The sequence below is a fragment of the Vombatus ursinus genome, unplaced genomic scaffold (genome assembly GCF_900497805.2).
Source record: "Vombatus ursinus unplaced genomic scaffold, bare-nosed wombat genome assembly UNPS02011369.1, whole genome shotgun sequence".
NCBI lineage: Eukaryota > Metazoa > Chordata > Mammalia > Diprotodontia > Vombatidae > Vombatus > Vombatus ursinus.
Window position 1 is genome coordinate 7198072 of NW_020951147.1, and position 17449 is coordinate 7215520.

General features: G+C 47.4%; 1 protein-coding gene across 5 annotated transcripts; it reads left to right on the forward strand.

Annotated features, from left to right (window-relative positions):
* The first annotated feature begins 1888 nt into the window (after positions 1–1888).
* Positions 1889–12475, forward strand: LOC114038742 (HRAS-like suppressor 3). 5 transcript variants are annotated; one of them, XM_027856150.1, is made up of 5 exons: positions 1889–2086; positions 2795–2851; positions 9888–9990; positions 10297–10565; positions 12168–12475. In XM_027856150.1, the coding sequence occupies exons 2-5, from the start codon at positions 2846–2848 to the stop codon at positions 12276–12278; spliced, it is 489 nt and encodes a 162-aa protein (XP_027711951.1). In that variant the 5' UTR covers positions 1889–2086; positions 2795–2845; the 3' UTR covers positions 12279–12475. The 5 variants fall into 5 exon arrangements, with proteins under 5 accessions (XP_027711951.1, XP_027711950.1, XP_027711952.1 ...); XM_027856149.1 differs by lacking the exon at positions 1889–2086 and adding an exon at positions 2138–2243; XM_027856151.1 differs by lacking the exon at positions 1889–2086 and adding an exon at positions 2190–2280.
* Positions 12476–17449: the final 4974 nt, after the last annotated feature.

Sequence of the window (17449 nt, forward strand, 5' to 3'; positions counted from 1 at the left end):
TGCCAAAGCAACGAATGTGCCTCGTCTGATTCCCAAAGATTCCTGATTTAGGTGCTGGTCACCCGACAGCACCAAGGGGCTTGCGCTCAAACCGCTGTTGTGTTTGTACTGGGGAGCCTCCCACGGGTTCTGCAGGTGCCTTTGGTCAAGCGTGGACTCCTACCCAGCTGTTTGTCTGTTTTTCAGTTTGTTAGCCTGGAAAAATGCAATCAGATGAGTGTGTATCCGTCCATCCGTACGCTGGACTCTTAACAGACGCATGCGTGTCTCTGTATCACATGTGCTGAGAGCTGTGAGATTATGTAATGGAATAAAGACCGCAACCTGTCTTCATTTGCATTCTGCCTTTTCTTCCCTCTGGGAGACTTCTGAAGGAAATGGGACCCTGAGGGAGGTGCTGGAGCTTACAGACCAGCATGCCCTGGGGTGGGGCTGGCCCTGGTGAAAGGCCCTTTCCCCTCAGTGGGCCTCAATTTCCCCATCTGTAAAATCAAGGGCTTGGATCACGGAATTTCTTAGGTTGTTTCTAGCTCTTCAGCCTAGGAAACGTGGATGACCCACCCTCCTCCTCACCTGACACATTACTGAGCTAACACAGTGGGCACATAGGCTGTTGGGTGTTGTTTAAAAAGAGGAAACCAATTCCTTGGGAGTTCCTTAGGATCCTGTAGAGAAGGGTTAGTTGTGGTGCTCCCTTCGGCACTAGGCGAGTACAGAAGACCAAAGCCCATACATCGTTCTCGTTGGACTTGCTGTTAGGAGTGGGAAAGTGTAGGGAGGTTGGACAAAACTTTGAGGGGCTTGACCCAAAAGTCAGAGGGCCAAGAACTCTCTTCCATTTTTTTGTCCCCAAACTTTCAGGCCAGGTTCAGGATCCCGGGGTCCTTAGTGCTTCCAGTGGGGCGAGTGGTGCCCATGGAAACTACCCCACCCTCCACAGCTGGGAGAAGTCAGTGGGATGGGCCCCTAAAGGCAGCTCCCTGCCTCTGACTAGCTCTCTGGATACAAGCAAACGTGGATGACGAAGGTGCTGGCAAGAGGTCTCCAGGGTGTTTTCTGTGCCCGGTAAAAAGGGCAAAGTGCTGGGTATACGTCAATCTTTTCTCTGTGGCTGGCAGACAGCGTGTGGCTGCATTGTCCTATATTTAGCCTGCCTGTAGTGAGAGGCCCACAGACAGCCGAGGTTCTGAAAGACACCCCAGCCCACAGTGTGGGTCTGCCCGCCCACACCTGCTTCTGGTTCTTTTTAAGCTACCTGCCCTCGGAAGACTTGGGAACTGAATGAGGAGCATGGTGAGGTGCAAAGAGAACTGGAGGGTCAGAGACCTCTGCTTTAAGTGTGTGAGCAAATCCTTTGTCTGGGTCAGACTCCATGTCCTCTGCTCTCCTGAAGCCCACATTTCTGGGTCGCTTCCAGCTCCGATGTGTTAGGATTTGTGATATCCTTCAGGGGCAGTGCCAAGCACTTCTCTCCACTGCTCAAGAGGCTTCTAACATAAAATACAAACCCCGGTCTTGCATTTAAAAGTCTCCATGACTTGATTCCGACTCAGCTTAATGTCGGCTCCATGTCGGGGAAAAGACTCTCTCAATTAGAGCCGCCCAGGAGTAGAAAGGGCTGCCTCAGTAGGTGGTAAGCTCCCCATCCCCAGAGGTCTTCAAGCCAAGGCCAGATGACCACTTGTCAGGGCTGTTACACAGGGGGCTTCTGAAGGTATGAGATTAAAGGGGGCAGGGAGGAGGGGTGGGGATGTCCTTAGAGCACAGCTGTGAGATTCACCAAGGAACCCAGGAAGTCTTCAGCGCAGGACAACCTTGGAAGCTGGAGGCGCTGTAAGGATGAGGCTTGGGTCAGTACACAGACACCACGTGGGCTGTGCCAGCGCAGAGCCAACCCCGCCCATGGCTAGCTCCAGAGGATGGGAGCCACAGCCCCGGGGCTAACTGGGAAATTTCCAGACTAGCTAACGTCCCAAGCTGAAGAGCCCTTTCCTGGGCCAGAGCCGGGGTCCCCCTGGCCCCCCAGCACCCCCTCCTCCCCTCTTAGGGCACCAGGAGGCTGCCTGTGCCCTGTGCCGCCGCTGAGGTGAGTTTCGATTTAGCTGCCGAAGCTGCTCTCCTTGGTCTGGGTGGAGTCAGGGTAACCTCAGCCGCAGCTGTGCGCTGGGGCCTCCTACAGACTTCCTGCCTGCTGGAGGGGTTCTTGCCGCTCTGGATCATCAGTCAGGGCCCAGGAAGCACAGGTGGGATGGCCAAGATGGGATGCCCCGTGCTCTGTGTGTGCGTGTCTGTGCGTGTCTGTGTGTGTCCTCTGGGTACTCCAGGGGACGGCTTTAAGGTGATTGATCTTTGCACTGGAACGAACAGGCAGGGGAGAGGGGCAGGACAGGTATCACTGCCTACCACCCAGTGCTGTCCAGCCACACCGAGGGCAGTGCCCGGCTCTCCCACCTCCCCACCCGTGGGGGGAGGCAGCACTTTCTGGCAGAATGTGGCGAGGTCAGCAGGTTTCCATCGGCACAGGCAGCTGTTATCAGTGAGCCCCGAGCGTACCGGGTGGGAGCCTCAGCCCTTTGCCCTTCAGGTAGCCAAGCCCCTCTCCGCTCAGTGGTCCGTATGGGACTAGGAGGGGGAGGGATGGAGAACAGCTGTCCTAAGAGGTTCTCTGGCAAACCTTGAGCCTTCCCCAGTGCCGAGCAGCAGGGTCCAGCCGTCCACTCCCCTGTGACCACCAATGCTTCCTATTCTTGCTTCTTCTTATTGACACTAGAAATTCTTGCCATTTCTGTCTTAGGAATCCCCCAACGCCACGGAAGTGACAACCGGACCCTGAAGGAGGACAGAGATGCAAGTAGGTACTTTTAAAGCCTTTGTAAGTAGGTACAGTAAGGATTTGTGCTTGGCGGGGACTAGAGGGGAGAGGAGCTTGGTAAACCCTAAGGCCAAGACGCTCTTGAGGGTCCTTGGCCCCATTTGGAGCGTGAGACCAGTCTCTCTTCATTTTGTTTACCAGGCAGGCATTCACTGGTGGCTTCCCAACAAGGCACAGAATCTGCCGATTATTCAAAGGAAGGATCTGGAATTCATTTGTGGGGTGGTTCGGAGGACAATGGGGGCATAGAAAGGAACTGGATAAAGACAGTGCTAGCAGGGAAATAGAACCTTCCTTTAGGAAGAGCACAGAATGGGTGTGCAGCAGCCAGAACAAGGGCCCCGCTTCATGGAATTGGGAGAACAACTGGTCGGGGAAACAGACGAGCCTCAGATCAAATGGCCCAGCAGCTAATCTGAACAGTCCTGGTAACTCCCGTGCTGACCAGAACTTTAGACCCTTCCAGGTTTTGGTTTTGGTTTCCCTGAGGACTAAAGGAGAACGAAACTTGATCTTAAAAAAAGGACTTTCATTTTTGTGAATACAACACAGGGTATGAGAGCTGGGAGGTGTGGGTGAAACTTGGATCAGAATGTCAGAGCTGGGGGGGGGGTTTAGAGCATGGTATGTCAGAGGTGGGGGGTTTTAGAGCACAGGATGTCAGAATGGGGATGTCAGAGCTGGGGGGGTTGGTCTTAAGGTACAAGATGTCAGTCCTGTTCTGCTTGACCCCAGAGGAGAGTGGCACAGGATGTCAGAGCTAGGATGTCAGAGGTAGGGGGCTCTTAGAACAGGATGTCAAAGGTGGGGAGGTCCTGGAGCACAGGATGTCAGAATTTCCATCATGTCCATAGGCCTCTGCTACTATAAAGAAAGGAGGGTGTTTTCTAATCTCTCCTTCCCATTCTACTGATTTGTGAGGGTGAGGTCCTGTAAAGCCTCAGAGGACAGCAGAAAAGATAGTATGTCCAAGAACTTACTGTCTGATTGAGAGGACAAGTTGCAAAGTGATCACTCCCACCAGAGGCAAAATGCAGCATGTACTGTAGGACAGAGATAACTTTGGTGTTGGGGAGGATACTGCCAGGCAGCCATGGCAGCAGCCAGAGTGGGGAGGTGGGGTGCTGCAGGGGACCTCCAAAAATGTGGAGTAGACTTGGTCCACATAGGGGAATCTGACGGAACCAGGAGGGCTCTCTGCCCAAACATGTCAGGATTCACCATCCTGAGAAATTTCATTATTAGAGATTCATTCCTTTGTTTTGTTGTATTTTTTTATTTTTTTTTTTTTTGGCTAGGCAATGGGGTTAAGTGACTTGCCCAGGGTCACACAGCTAGTAAGTGTTATGTGTCTGAGGCTGGATTTGAACTCAAGTCCTCCTGAATCCAGGGCCGGTACTCTTATCCACTGCGCCACCTAGCTGCCCCTTGAGATTCATTCCTTTGACTTAAGACTATGTGCCCCTGGTAAGGAAATTCCTGGGAAAGGGATGAGAATTTAAGCCACCATTGGTTGTGATAACCTTACTGAGAACTAGTTGAATTAGTTTTTCTTCCTGTTGTGGATTCACTTATACCCTATATGAGTTATAGATAGTTGAGGGCATGTTTTTTGATTGAGGGAAGTAGAGAAAGATGCCAGCTGAGGGCTTGGGTCATCTTCTGCTTGTGGGAATTGGCAGGAATTGGGCAAACACTGCATCATATCCCAAAAGACAGTGTAAGGTCAAAGAAAAACCTTGCCTCCCTCACAGTTTTGCTTAGCAATGGCCAGGTCTGACCTTTAGTTGCTTTCCCCATGGTCACCATGGAGGGCCTTACAGGCCTGTGCTTGTACTACCACAGCAGTAGGGAAAGGGTGATACCCTGGATCCTCCCTGTTTGGATCAGAGGCAAGATAGCAGGGGAGGGAGAGGGCATCACAACACAAGACATGTTCTGGGTAACAAGGCTCTCCCCTCTGCCTGCTTTAGTATCACCCCCAATGGCAAGTCTGGGCACATGCCCTGATATAAGAAGGAGGTGACGGATGACAGCTGCCCTGGTGTTCGACTCCAAGGAAGCTAGCTGCTCATCACTGGGAGGGCCTGGCACATGGCCTCCGCTCGATCAGCTTTACGCTCCCTAAATGGGTCGATCTAAACTCCAGCTTCTCTAAAGGGAGAAAAAACCCCAACCCTCTGACTTCTAGAACTGCCCATGTCTGCACTGTCTTTCCAATTTTGGAACGATCAGAGACAGTTTCCCCAGAAAGTTGGACGTGGTAAAAAGAGAGAAGTGAGAGGAAGGATTTGCCTGGTTTCCATTCCAAAGTCAATGAGGCAGTGATTTTCTGGAAGCTGAGAGCAGCAACATTTTCCACTTTAATTCACCTTAACTGAAATGCTCAAGAAACGCACCCTCAGTCAGGCAACAAGCATTTATTAGGCACTTCTTATGTGTACCGTGCCAAGGAGGAGACGGTACAGAACGAAAAAGGCAATCCCAGCGTCCCTGACCTCATGGAGCTCACAGTCAAATAAATGGAGGAGGCAGGATAAGGTGGAGATAATTAATGAGGGAAGGCATTCCCTGCATTGTTCTGGTTAATTCAATTTTCTGGATAACTGATTAGTCAGAAACCATTACTCGGTTTCATCTCTAATTGTTGAAACCTATTAGCGATAGCGTGGTGATAAGACTGGGTTGGGGTGGGGCCTCTGACATGTCCCAGTCGGGGACCCGCCCAGGCCACATCACTTGTCTAGGCCTGTTTCCTTCCCTGTAAGTTGAGGGGTTGTGGCCTCTGAGGCTGCTTCCAGATGGGGTCCTGTGACCCGGGACCTCAGTGCCCTGAGGCCTTTCCCCAGGTGGAAGCTGGAGGAGAGAGGCCCCTGTCAAGGCTGCACGGAGGAAGGCTATGATGATTAGTAAGGACAAGAAGCATAACTCACGTTTACATATCGTTTTGTGGTCCTTGTGTTCGGCTGTGTATTTTGAGAGGACCAACGATAAGCCCTGGAATGGGGAGAGGGCAAAGGGTCATGATAGAAGAAATGGGGATGTTCAGGCAGATGACATTTAGGGGGCCCGTATTCCGAGGTTTCAAGTGCTTAAACAGCAGCCAGGCAGAGGAAGATGAAGAACCAGAAGGGTTCTTGAAGCTACTGAGCCAGCCCCTTCCCATGACAGACAAGGTAACTGAGCCTCCATGGGACTTTGCCAGGGTCACACAGCTGGGAAAAATCTGAGACAGGATTGGAAGTCGGGCCACTTGTCAAGGCTGTGGTAGGGTTGGGGTCTCCAAAGGCCTTGGCCTTCAGTAAACCTTCCCATACTCCCCCTTATATGAAAGGATGTAAATTCTTTTATAAAAGAAATATTTTACAGGTCCAAATCCCCCTCATTTTACAGAGGAGGAAACTGTGGACCGGGGAGGTGATCTGTTCAGGGTCACACAAAGGTAGGGAGTAGCCAAGGCAGGATCTGAACCAGTTCCAAAGACTAGGGATCTCTCCATTTACCCATGGCCTGTAAAATCCTCTAAGGCAGCTGTCATATTTCTCCTCCTCCTCCTCTTCTTCTCCTTCTCCTCTTCCTCCTTCTCTCTGTAGTTTAATTTCAGCACCTCTTTGTCAGCTAGCAAGTGCCCTGTTCTATCTTCATTCTTTTGGACTCATAGTTTTGTATTGTATCGATCACAATTTTAAAGTCTTTTAAAGTCACAAAAGTCTTCCTCTGAAATTGTCCATTTCAATTTTATTTTTTTAAAAATTATCACTTCTTTTCTTTTTAAATTATAAGTTTCAGATTCCCTTCTTCCCATCACTCTCCCACCCACCGAGAAGGCAAACAATATGCTATCAGTTATACATGTGAAATCATACAAGACATATTTTCATATAAGCTATATTTTAAAAAAGGAAAAAAAAAATAAAGTGAGAAAATTATGCTTTGATTTGCACTCAGAATGCACCAGCCCTCTCTCTGGAGGTGGACAGATCATTGTATTGATTAGAGTAGTTAAGTCAGTTGACTGTCATTACAACATTGCTGTTACCGTGCACAATGATTTCCTGGTTCTTCTCACTTCACTTAGCATCAGTTCATATAGATCCTGCCATTTTTTCCCCCTGAAACCACTCCCCTCATCATTTCTTATAACACGATATTCCATCACAATCCTATGCTACAACTTATTCAGTCATTCTCTAATTGTAGAGTATCTCCTTAATTTCCAATTCTTTGCCACCACAAAGAGAGCTGCTCTAAAATTTTTTTTGTACATATAGACCCTTTTCCTTTGATCTTTTTGGGGGTACAGACCTAGTAATGGTATTGCTGGGTCAAAGGGTATACACAGTTTTATAGCCCTTTGGGGATAGTTCTAGATTTTTTTTCAGAACAGTTGGGCCATTTCACTACTCCACCAACAGTACCTATGTGTACCTATGTACCTATTTTCCCTCATCTCTTCCAACATTTGTCATTTCTGATAGGTGAGGTGGTACCTCAGAGTTCTTTTAATTTGCCTTTCTCTAATCAGTAGTGATTTAGAGCATTTTTCATGACTGTAGATAGCTTATTTCTTCTTCCAAAAACTGCCTATTCATATCCTTTGATCATTTATTAATTGGGAAATGGCTCGTTTTTTTATAAATTTGACTCAGTTCTCCATATGTTTGAGAAATGAGGATTTCATCAGAGAAACTTGCTGTAAATTTTTTGATATTACTTCATTGTCTATGGTACCTTTTTGTCAAAATGTAGTTTCCCTGATTATCTCTTTTAATTAGGTCTGGTTTAGCTTTTGCTTTGTCTGAGATTATGATTGCTACCCCTGACTTTTTTTTTTTTATTTTTACTTCAGCTGAAGCATAATAGATTCTTCTCCAGCCCTTTATTTTAACTCTGTGGGTGTCTTCTGCTTTCATTTTACAGGCGAGCTCGTCCCATTCTACCTCTCCTTTCCCCCTTCTCCCAGTACCTCCCTCTTTCTTCTTGCTTAATTTTTTTTTGAGATCATCCCAACATAACTCACATCCATGTCCTCTGTCTATGCAGAATCCTAACTGTACTAATAATGATAAAGTTCTTGGGAGTTACATGTATCATCTTCCCATATAGGAATGTATGCAGTTTAACTTTATTGAGTTCCTTATGATTTCAGGGTTTACCTTTTTATGCTTCTCTTGAGTCATCTGTTTGAATATCAGATTTTCTATTCAATTCTGGTCTTCTCATTAGGAATGCTTAGAATTCCTCTATTTCATTAAATGTCCATTTTTCTCCTGAAGGATTATACTCACTTTTGCTGGGTAGGTTATTCTTGGTTGTAATCTTAGCTCCTTTGCCTTCTAGAATATCACATTCCAAGCCCTCCTCTCCTTTAATGTAGAAGTCATTAAATCTTGTGTGAATCTGATAGTAGCTCCACAATATCTAAATTGTTTCTTTCTGGCTGCTTGCAATATTTTCTCCTTGACTGGGAACTCTGAAATTTGGCTATAATATTCCTGGTTTCATTTTGGGATCTTTTTAAGGAGGTGATTGGTGGATTCTTTCAATTTCTATTTTACCCTCGGTATCTAAGGTATCAGGGCAATCTTCCTGAAATATGATATGTAGGCTCTTTTTTATTTTTATTTTTTGGATCATTGCTTTCAAGTAGTCCAGTAATTCTTAAATTATCTCTCCTGAATCTGTTTTCCAGGTCAATTGTTTTTCCAATGAGATATTTCACATTTTCTTTTATTTTTTCATTCTTTTAACTTTGTTTTGTTGTTTCTTAATGTTTCATAGAGTCATAGCTTCCACATGCCCAATTCTAATTTTTAAGTTCTTTTGTTCAGTGAATTTCTGTACCTCCTTTTCCATTTGGCCTATTCTATTTTTAAAGAACATTTTCGTAAGGAGTTCTTTTCTTTAGTGAATGTGCTTTTTTTTTTTTTTGTTATGCTTTATCAGTTCTCTTTTCATAATCTTCTTGCATCACTCTCATCCCCCCCCATTTCTCCTCTATGACTGATCTCTTTTTTATACTCTTCCAGGAATTCCTGCCGGCCTTGGGTCCAATTAGCATTTTTCTTCCAGTTTTTGCTTGTAACTGTTTTTACATTATTATTTTCTTCTCAGTTTATGTCTTAGTCTTCCCTTCCACCATAGTAGTTTTTTATGGTCAAGTTCTTTTTTTGTTGTTTGCTTATTTTTTCAGCCTATTTTCTTACTTTGAACTTGATGTTAAAGTTGGGCTCTGCTCATCTGGGAGTGAAGAGGCATGTACCAAGCTTTAGGCTTTATTGTACAGCTGTTTTCAGAGCTTGTTCTGGGGGGTCTGCTTCCAAGGTGGTGTGAGCCTGAGAGAGGTGTAGTCACTGCCCTCCCGGTCTGCTCTGATCTTTACCCAGGAAGGACCCCTGCTTCCTTGTAGCTGCATGAAACAATGCTCCTCTTGGCCTTGGAACTGTGACCAGGGCCACTGCTCCTTTGTAACCAACCAGAAGCACTGTTCTCTGCCCGAGAATTTCAACCCAGAGCTACTGAGGGGAAACAGAGTTTGCAATCAGTGCCTGCTTCACCCAGTACCAGCAAAGGGTCCCTTATAATCTCTTTCTGACCAGTTGTCTGACCTTCCTTACCGTCTCTGGACTGAGAGCTCCTGAAACTGCTGCTGCCATCACAACTGCCTCTAAGCCCCCCTGCTGTGTTACAGCCCTCCCAAGTTGTCTTAGGCTGGAAAAACAGCACCCTCTGCCCTTTTGTTGACTCTGTTACTCCAAAATTTTATTTAAGGCATAATTTAAACTTGTTCGGAGGGAATGTTGGGAGAGTTCACCTATATCCTGGCCTGTACTCTGCCACCTTGGCTCCCCATATATCCTGTCCCTTCTAAGTCTTCTGTTCCATAAATTCAACACCCCTAGTTCCTTTGATGAATACTTTTGTGGCTTGTCCCAGACCCCCTGGAACATGCTCTCTCATCTTTCTCCATTTCCAAATGCAGCTTCTAACCTGGCCTTGGTTTGTGGTTTTGTAGCAAGAGCCCAAACCTGGAGACCTGATTGAGATTTTCCGAACGTGCTACCGTCATTGGGCTGTTTATGTGGGTGATGGTTATGTCGTCCACCTGGCACCTCCAAGTAAGAAGCACCTGGGCTTTGCGAGGTTGTATATGTTGGGGAGGGGGCAGACCCCAGAAGGTTAGCTGATTAGATGACTGTTAAGGAGAATCTCTGTTTACAGATGACAGATTCATATTTGGTTGATGAAGCCACTTGGGCAGATCCCAAATTTGATTTTGGGGGACAGCGAGATCATCCCACAACTGGCCCCTTTGTGACACTGTCAGAGCCATGGGACTAGAGGAACCGCTGGGTCCAACTTGGGTGGGGCTGCTTAAAAAAGACCTCCCTGGGTGTGCTTTTTCTTCTTTTTTTGTCTGAAAGGTGAATATGCTGGGGCTGGTGCCTCTAGCATCATGTCAGCCCTGACAGATAAAGCCACAGTGAAGAAGGAACCGCTCCATGTGGTGGTCGGGACTGACAAGTACCAGGTGAATAACAAACATGACAACAGGTACCCGCCGCTGCCACCCAGCAAGATCGTCCAGCGGGCTTTGGAGGAGGTGGGGAAGGATGTCCTCTACAAACTGACCAGTGAGAACTGTGAGCACTTTGTGAATGAGCTGAGATATGGAATCCCTCTCAGCGACCAGGTGCGTCTGCAGGCTGGCAGGGCATTTCCATGGGGTTACAACTGGGAGCACAGTGCCCAGGGGACGAAGGCTTGTCTGCCTGCCCCGAGGCATGGGCCTTCTCGTCAAGCTCAGTTTTCCCATTTGAGGACACACAATGTGGCTGTTACTGTGTACAATGTTCTCCTGGTTCTGCTCGCTTCACTCGGCATCAGACCATATGAGTCTTTCCAGGTTTTTCTGAAGTCCCCCTGCTCATCATTTCTTATAGCACAATAGTATTCCATTACATTCATATACCACAACTTGTTCAGCCATTCCCCAATGGATGGGCATCCCTCAATTTCCAATCCTTGGCCACCACAAAAAGAGCTGCTGTAAGTATTTTTGTACATGTGGGTCCTTTTCCCATTTGTATGATCTCTTCGGGATACAGCCCTAGAAGTGCTATGGCTGGGTCAAAGAGTATGCACATTTCTATATCCCTTTGGGCATAGTTCCAAATTACTCTCCAGAATGGTTGGATCAGTTGACAACTCCACCAACAATGCCTTAGGTATGAGATATATTCACAGTAGATGAACGGCAGTTTGAGTGGGGAAGACATCAGCAGCTGGGGGGAGGGGGCTGGGAAAGGACTCTGGCAGAAGGTAGGACTGCAGCGATCCAGTCTCTATGTGAGCATGTTTCCAACATCTGCCCTGGCTTCCTTCTAGTCTGTGACTCATAACCTACTAGAACTGACACATCAATCATGGCTAAAGGGTGGCAAGTAACGATTTCCCTAATGTTATTTGTTGGATTTATTACCCTGAATATAATGCTAGTGGGTGAGAGCTCCCTTGTGTGTCCCTTGTGTTATACAGGCCCTTGATTTTCATCAGACCCACTATACTATTCGTTACGGCATTTACAAAATTAGCTGCACAAAACAGAAGTATAATTTTTAAACTATTTTTCTTGCCTCTTTTTTTTCGTAACATGGCTAATCCAGAAATGTTTTGCCTAATTTTACATGTATGATTGACATCATATTACTTGCCTTCTTGATTGGTGGGGAGGGGCTGGAGGGAGAGAATTTAAAACTCCAAAATTTTTTTAAAAAAAGAATGCTAATAAAAAATGAAAATTTAGAAAACATTAAAAAAAAATAGCTTCACAGACCCCATAGGATGCCCTCTATCTGTCAAGGTCATCTTCTCTAGATTGCCCTAGGAAGCCCCTCCTCACCTGCCTCTTCTTCTCCCTCAAGAGTCGCCTATCAATTTCACATGCCCATCACCCCTGCTTCTTACCTCTAGGGGTTGACTGAGATGGGGGAAGGGAGATTGACAAAAATGGGTGAATTTCAGTGTTGTGATGGGTAGCCACAAGGTTAAAACCGATAACGGTTCCTGCCCCCTCACAGCCTCTGTTTTGTTTGGTTTATCCCTACGCTGACCATTCTACTCCTCCCTCTCTGTGTGACTGAAATGTCCCTGCATCATGTCCTGGGAACTGTTGATTCTTTACTTTGGCCAAGGGAGCCAAGAGCCAAATCTAAGCTTGCCAGGGCAAAGCATTTGGCTGAAGTGGAGGGGAGCAGGCTTCCCTGTTGACCACGGCCTTCCTCTCTGTTCACAGGTCACAGATTTCCTCGTGCGAGCCGGGATAGCTGGCGCTTTGGGTGTTGCCAGCATCGCTGTTTTCAGTGTTTTCAAGATGTTTTCAAGAAACAGACAGCAGAACCAGTAAGACAGCCACTCAAGCTCCAGTAGTAGCTTAGCTGCGCCATGACTTATGTTGTACCTTATCACTTTTAATAAAGATGGTTTTATTTCCAAAAAAGATCCCCTGGGAAATGGCCCAGGATGAGTCTGTTCCAAGCTCTCCCTCCTAGTTTAGACTGAAAACTGAATTATCTTCCATAAATCTTTCCTGTTTCAATGCTAGTCCAGTCTCTCCTTTGCCGTACTTGGAGGAAAAGAATAATAACTGGTCCCCAGACTGTACTGCATATTCCTTAATCTCAGACTCGGAACTGAAAGGGCCCTTAGTGATCCATCCTCTGGTTCTAATGCCTCATCTGAGAGAGAAGGGGACAGAGGTTGTGACTTGCCCAAGGTCACACAGTAGGGAAGGCTCAGAGCTGGCTTCATTTGGGGTCCTCTGGCAGCAAAGCCCAGTGCCCTTTTCACAACGCCCAGCTGCTTCTTGGTGTGCTGGGAGACAGTTTGGTGGCATTATTACCTTTCTTACCACAAACACCAGTGACTTTTAAAACCAACCAACCTCCACAAAGAAACACATCATATTCAAATGCTCATCATATAAAACATGCCGTGAAAAATACAAATAAATAGTAATGCCTGGATTTATGGAATTATGGGGGTGGGATGGGGAAAGGAGGGAAGATAATGTCACGGTTCTGTTTTTCAGCTCCATAAACTGGAGATTGAGAAAAGACACTTCTAGGTGGCAGGGGTCTGGAATTTCTCTCTGTCCACATCCACTGGCCATGGTCAGGGACTTCCTATGGCCAGCCACTAAGAATGGAAAGAGTGAAGATGCATCCTGAGGACCCCTGTGGGTGGGTGGATTAGGCTCTCTCTCCACCTGACCAGACCCTCTTCAGTTCTCCCATGGCCTTAGGGCTCAGGTGCAGGGTGACTTCAGTAGGACCACACTCAATCAATCTTAAAGACTGAGTGAAGACAGAAAAGATCTCTTTTTTGACTCCCATGTGATTCAAGGAGTGTCAGAGAAGGATGTATCAAAGGACCAATCTGCTGAAATTCACCATTAAAGATTGACTACTTTAAGTTAAAATTATGCCAAATGAAGGAATTCTCCTCTATCCCCCCCCCCCCAAACTGTAAAGCTACAGGTGATATTTATTTTGTAAGCTCTTAACACCTTTATCTCAGATTCCGTATGGCTGATCAGTGTAGGAAAAGTCTGGGTGGTGCCTACCAGGCAGGGAAGGAGAGGCTGAAGCATGGGCCTGGGTTCGAGTGGAGTGAAGGGCAGCAGGTAGAGGTATGTGGAAGAATGGGCCTGGGGGAAGAAAGACAGCAACCAACCAGCCCTTTGATGCTACATGAGGTGAGGCTCTGTTTTGTTTGAGAGATAAGTCACTCCATTCAAATGTAGTCTCCCTTATACAAAGGGCAGGGTTTGGAGGACATGAACAATGGCGGGACCCAGTGTGGGAGCCAGACCGGGAGTGAAGAGCCAGCTTTATCACTTACTATATGACCTTGGGCAAGTCATTTCCTCAGTTTCCTCATCTTTCATTTGAGAATAAAAGCACTTTCCCAACTTCTTCCCCAACAGTACCAGAAGGCTGAAATGTGTGTATAAAGATGCTTTGAAAAGCCTAAAATATCATGAATATAATAAAACTATCTGTTTTTCAAAACGTGTTAGTCATTAGGTCAGGAGCACAGGAGTAACACTTGGGGGTATATTAAAAAAAAAATATTTCCTGCCCAGTCACTATTATCTTGTCCCAACGACCAGTCAGCCAGCTTGGCTGTCAGGCATCCAAGGCTTCTGGAAACAGTGGAGGTGTACAGGGCTTGAGAAGAGTTTGGTCTCAGGGGGTTTGTGCAAAGGCACAAGACTGTGCGGACCATCAACTGTCCTGATTATAATTTAGTGCGTAAGTTGGGGTATTTGGGAGGTTGCAAATGGCTGAATTTATGCATTATTAGGGCACGAGAACTGCAGGAGGGAGGGAGGGAGGGAGGGAGGCAGTGGGAAGGGTGAGGAGTTAGGGCTGGGTCCAAGGATGGCCTTCCAAAGTTTCAGAAACAATCTTGCTCGTTTCCAGCGTTATCATTTGGAAACGAAGAGCTTCGGCGTCTTCTCCCAGCATCTTTCCCCAAGGAAATTGTAAGGAGACCAAATGGAAGGGACTGGGGCAAAGGAAGTGATCACTTTGGGGCAGGAGGCCCCAGAATGCCGCTGGAATCTCCAACTATCAGGGACTCCGGTCATAATAACTGAGGGAGAACTGAGGCCCCTAATACACAAGGCCAGCAAGACCATCTCCAACTCACAGGCGCATCCTTCCCAAAGCTTGCACTGGGCATGGGCAGAACTTCATCAGTGATAATGATATTATAATAATAATAGTAAGAGCAAGGGTAAACAAACTCCAGAGGCAGGACCAGAGGCAGGCTGCTGTTTGAGGAACGTCTGGGGAGGAATAAAGGATGACAAAGGCAGAAAGAATGCAACACAAGTGACCCTTTCGGAAGGACTCTGGAAAGCATTGCTAAGGACAACGATGTCTTCATAAAATATGTCATCAAAAAACTATTTGACTACAAATGGAGATGGGCTAATCATGGAGTGAGAGCAACAAATAATAGCCTGTGCGCTTTATTGCTACCCATGATGTGTCAAGAGTCAACATTTATTAAGTGCCTACTGTGTGCGATGCATTGTGCTAAGTAGTTTGCAAATATCTTGTTTGATCCTAACAACCACCCTGGGAAGTAGGTGCATTATTATCACCATTTTATAGCTGGGGAAACTGAGGCAGACAGTGGTTAAGTGACTTGCCCAGAATCAGATAGCTAGTAAGTGCCTGAGGTTGGATTTGAACTCAGGTCTTCCTGACTGCAGGCCCAGCACTCTCTCCACTTTACTTAAAGCAACAAGATGTAGCCACGCCAGAAGGGCTAGGAATTAGTGCTCCAGAGCAAACGCTGCCTTTTAAAACTGGTGTGGAGAAGTGGTGCTGCCCTCCACGACTCGTTTCAGAGGGAGAGGGAAAGAGGGTTCCGTACCGGTGGCGCAAGTCACACTGACGGCTCTCCAAGGTAGCAGAGGAAGGGTCCTGGGGTAGCAGTAGACCCACAAACTGCACCTACGTTACTCCACCCCCTATGCCGGAACTGGAGAACAATGTCAGGGGCGGGTGAAGGCAACGGCTTCCATATTGACAGCACTTATCAATCACAGGGCCTGGCCCAATGCCCTATTACGGGCTTCTTGAATTGGGTTGGAGTCCAAAAGACCAGGGTTTGAATTCCACCTGCCTGGGCCAATGACCTTGGGCAAGGGCAGTCAGATTCCTCTTCCACAAAATGAAGAAACCTCGGGTACCTCTGTCACAGTGTTGCTGAGAAGATCAAATGGAACACGGAGAAGGCCAGCTGTTGTTACTGGAGTGTTTTTTTTATTCAGTCATGGAGCATTTATTAAACACTACAGGCCAGGCATGGCGCTGAATGCTTGGGAGGGAGAACATTTACATAGTGCCTACAAGACAGGCACCATATGCTCTTTTACAAAGACAAAGGTGAAAAGGTCCCTGCCCTCAGAAAAGTCACCATCACTGATTCTACCAATGTAGGGCACTCGTGCAGGTCTGCAGCCCCCCTTCAGTTCTGAGGCCACCTGAGGCCCTGAGGGGGTGACTGAGGCCCGTGATCGTACAGTTACCATGTGACAGGGGCAGGATTGGAACCCGAGGCTTCCTAACTCCTTTACTCTGGCCATTATTATTTGGGGAGAACGTACTCTAGTTTGGAGGACATGAACTCTAGGTATGCTCCATTTCATTTTAACACACCAGGTCAAAATCTGTCCTTAATGGAAGCACCCTCTCTGGGCCACTCCCCTGTCCTGTGCTCCTATCCGGAGGCCAAGGCCCCGTAGGGCAGTCCCGAATGTTTCTCCCTTTACAGTTCTGGGATTAACCCTCAAAAGGTGAGTGAGGTTTTCTAGTGCTGTTCCCACTGTTGTGCTTACTACTGGTCAGGCAGAGTTAATTAGCTTCAGAAGTGGTATTGAAGGTGGTACAGTAAGATCTCCCCCCTCCCCTCACAACCAAACCAGGGCACACACAGCATACCTGGGGAGAGTGGGTTCAGTCAGGAAGCATTTGGTAAGCGGCTGCTACGTGCCAGGCACTGTGCTAAGTGCTGGGGACACAAAGAAAGCCAGAAGTCCCTTCTCTCACAGAGCTCACAGTCTGACGAGGAAGACAACATGAAAACAAGTACGGACAAACACGGTGTGTACAGGACAAACTGAAACAATCAGCATTGGAAAGGTACTGGCATGCAGGGGAATCAGGGAAGGCTTCCTGGAGAAAGTGGGGTTTGAGCTGGGACTTAAAGGCAGGGAAGCAGAGATGGGGAGGGGGAGCATTCCGGGCACAGGGGACATGGGACAACACGTCTGGAGTTGGGAGATTCAGACAGAGTAGGATGGGAGTGAGCACACAGGTAAGGAAGGTGCAGTCCACGGGCAAGCTCAGCTTCTGGCTCCTGGGAGTCCTTTTCTCCCGTCACGGAGCACTTCTGACCGCCCTCGGCAGAAGCTGGGAGTTGCTGAGGAGTGGCCCGGCCCATCTGCCCGGTGCGAAGCTGACACTTCTCTCTGCCACAAGGGCTCAGTCCCAGAGATCGCCGGCATCCTCTGCAGAAGGGCTTTCCACCTCCTTCTGCAGGTGGTTGCCCTGAAGTGGGCTAGTACCGCTCCGGTGGCCAATGGCACTTCCTGCCTCTGGTTACCTGGGGCTCTGGGGCAAGAGGGAGAGAAACTCTCTCCTCCCACGCTAGCAAAATCACAAACCCTTTCAGCTGAAGCAAGTTACCCACTGAAGCACATACATATACAGAGAGACCAAGCAGACTGTAACAGATACTAAACTGGTAAAGCCAAACGTATAAATCCCCTTCCCTAGACAGCTCGGCCATCTGATGGGCAGTGACCAGGAGGGAACAGAGAACAGTAAGGAAAGGAGAGAGGGGAGAGGAAGAGCAAGTGTGGGGGGGAGGGGGGAAGAGAAGCAGTAAAAGAAAACTACTTTTCTTTTAAGTTTCAGAGTTTTAAGAATTGAGGGTTTTGAAAAATTGAGAAAGAGCCCTACCAGAATCCTTTTATGAGACAAATAGAATCCTGAT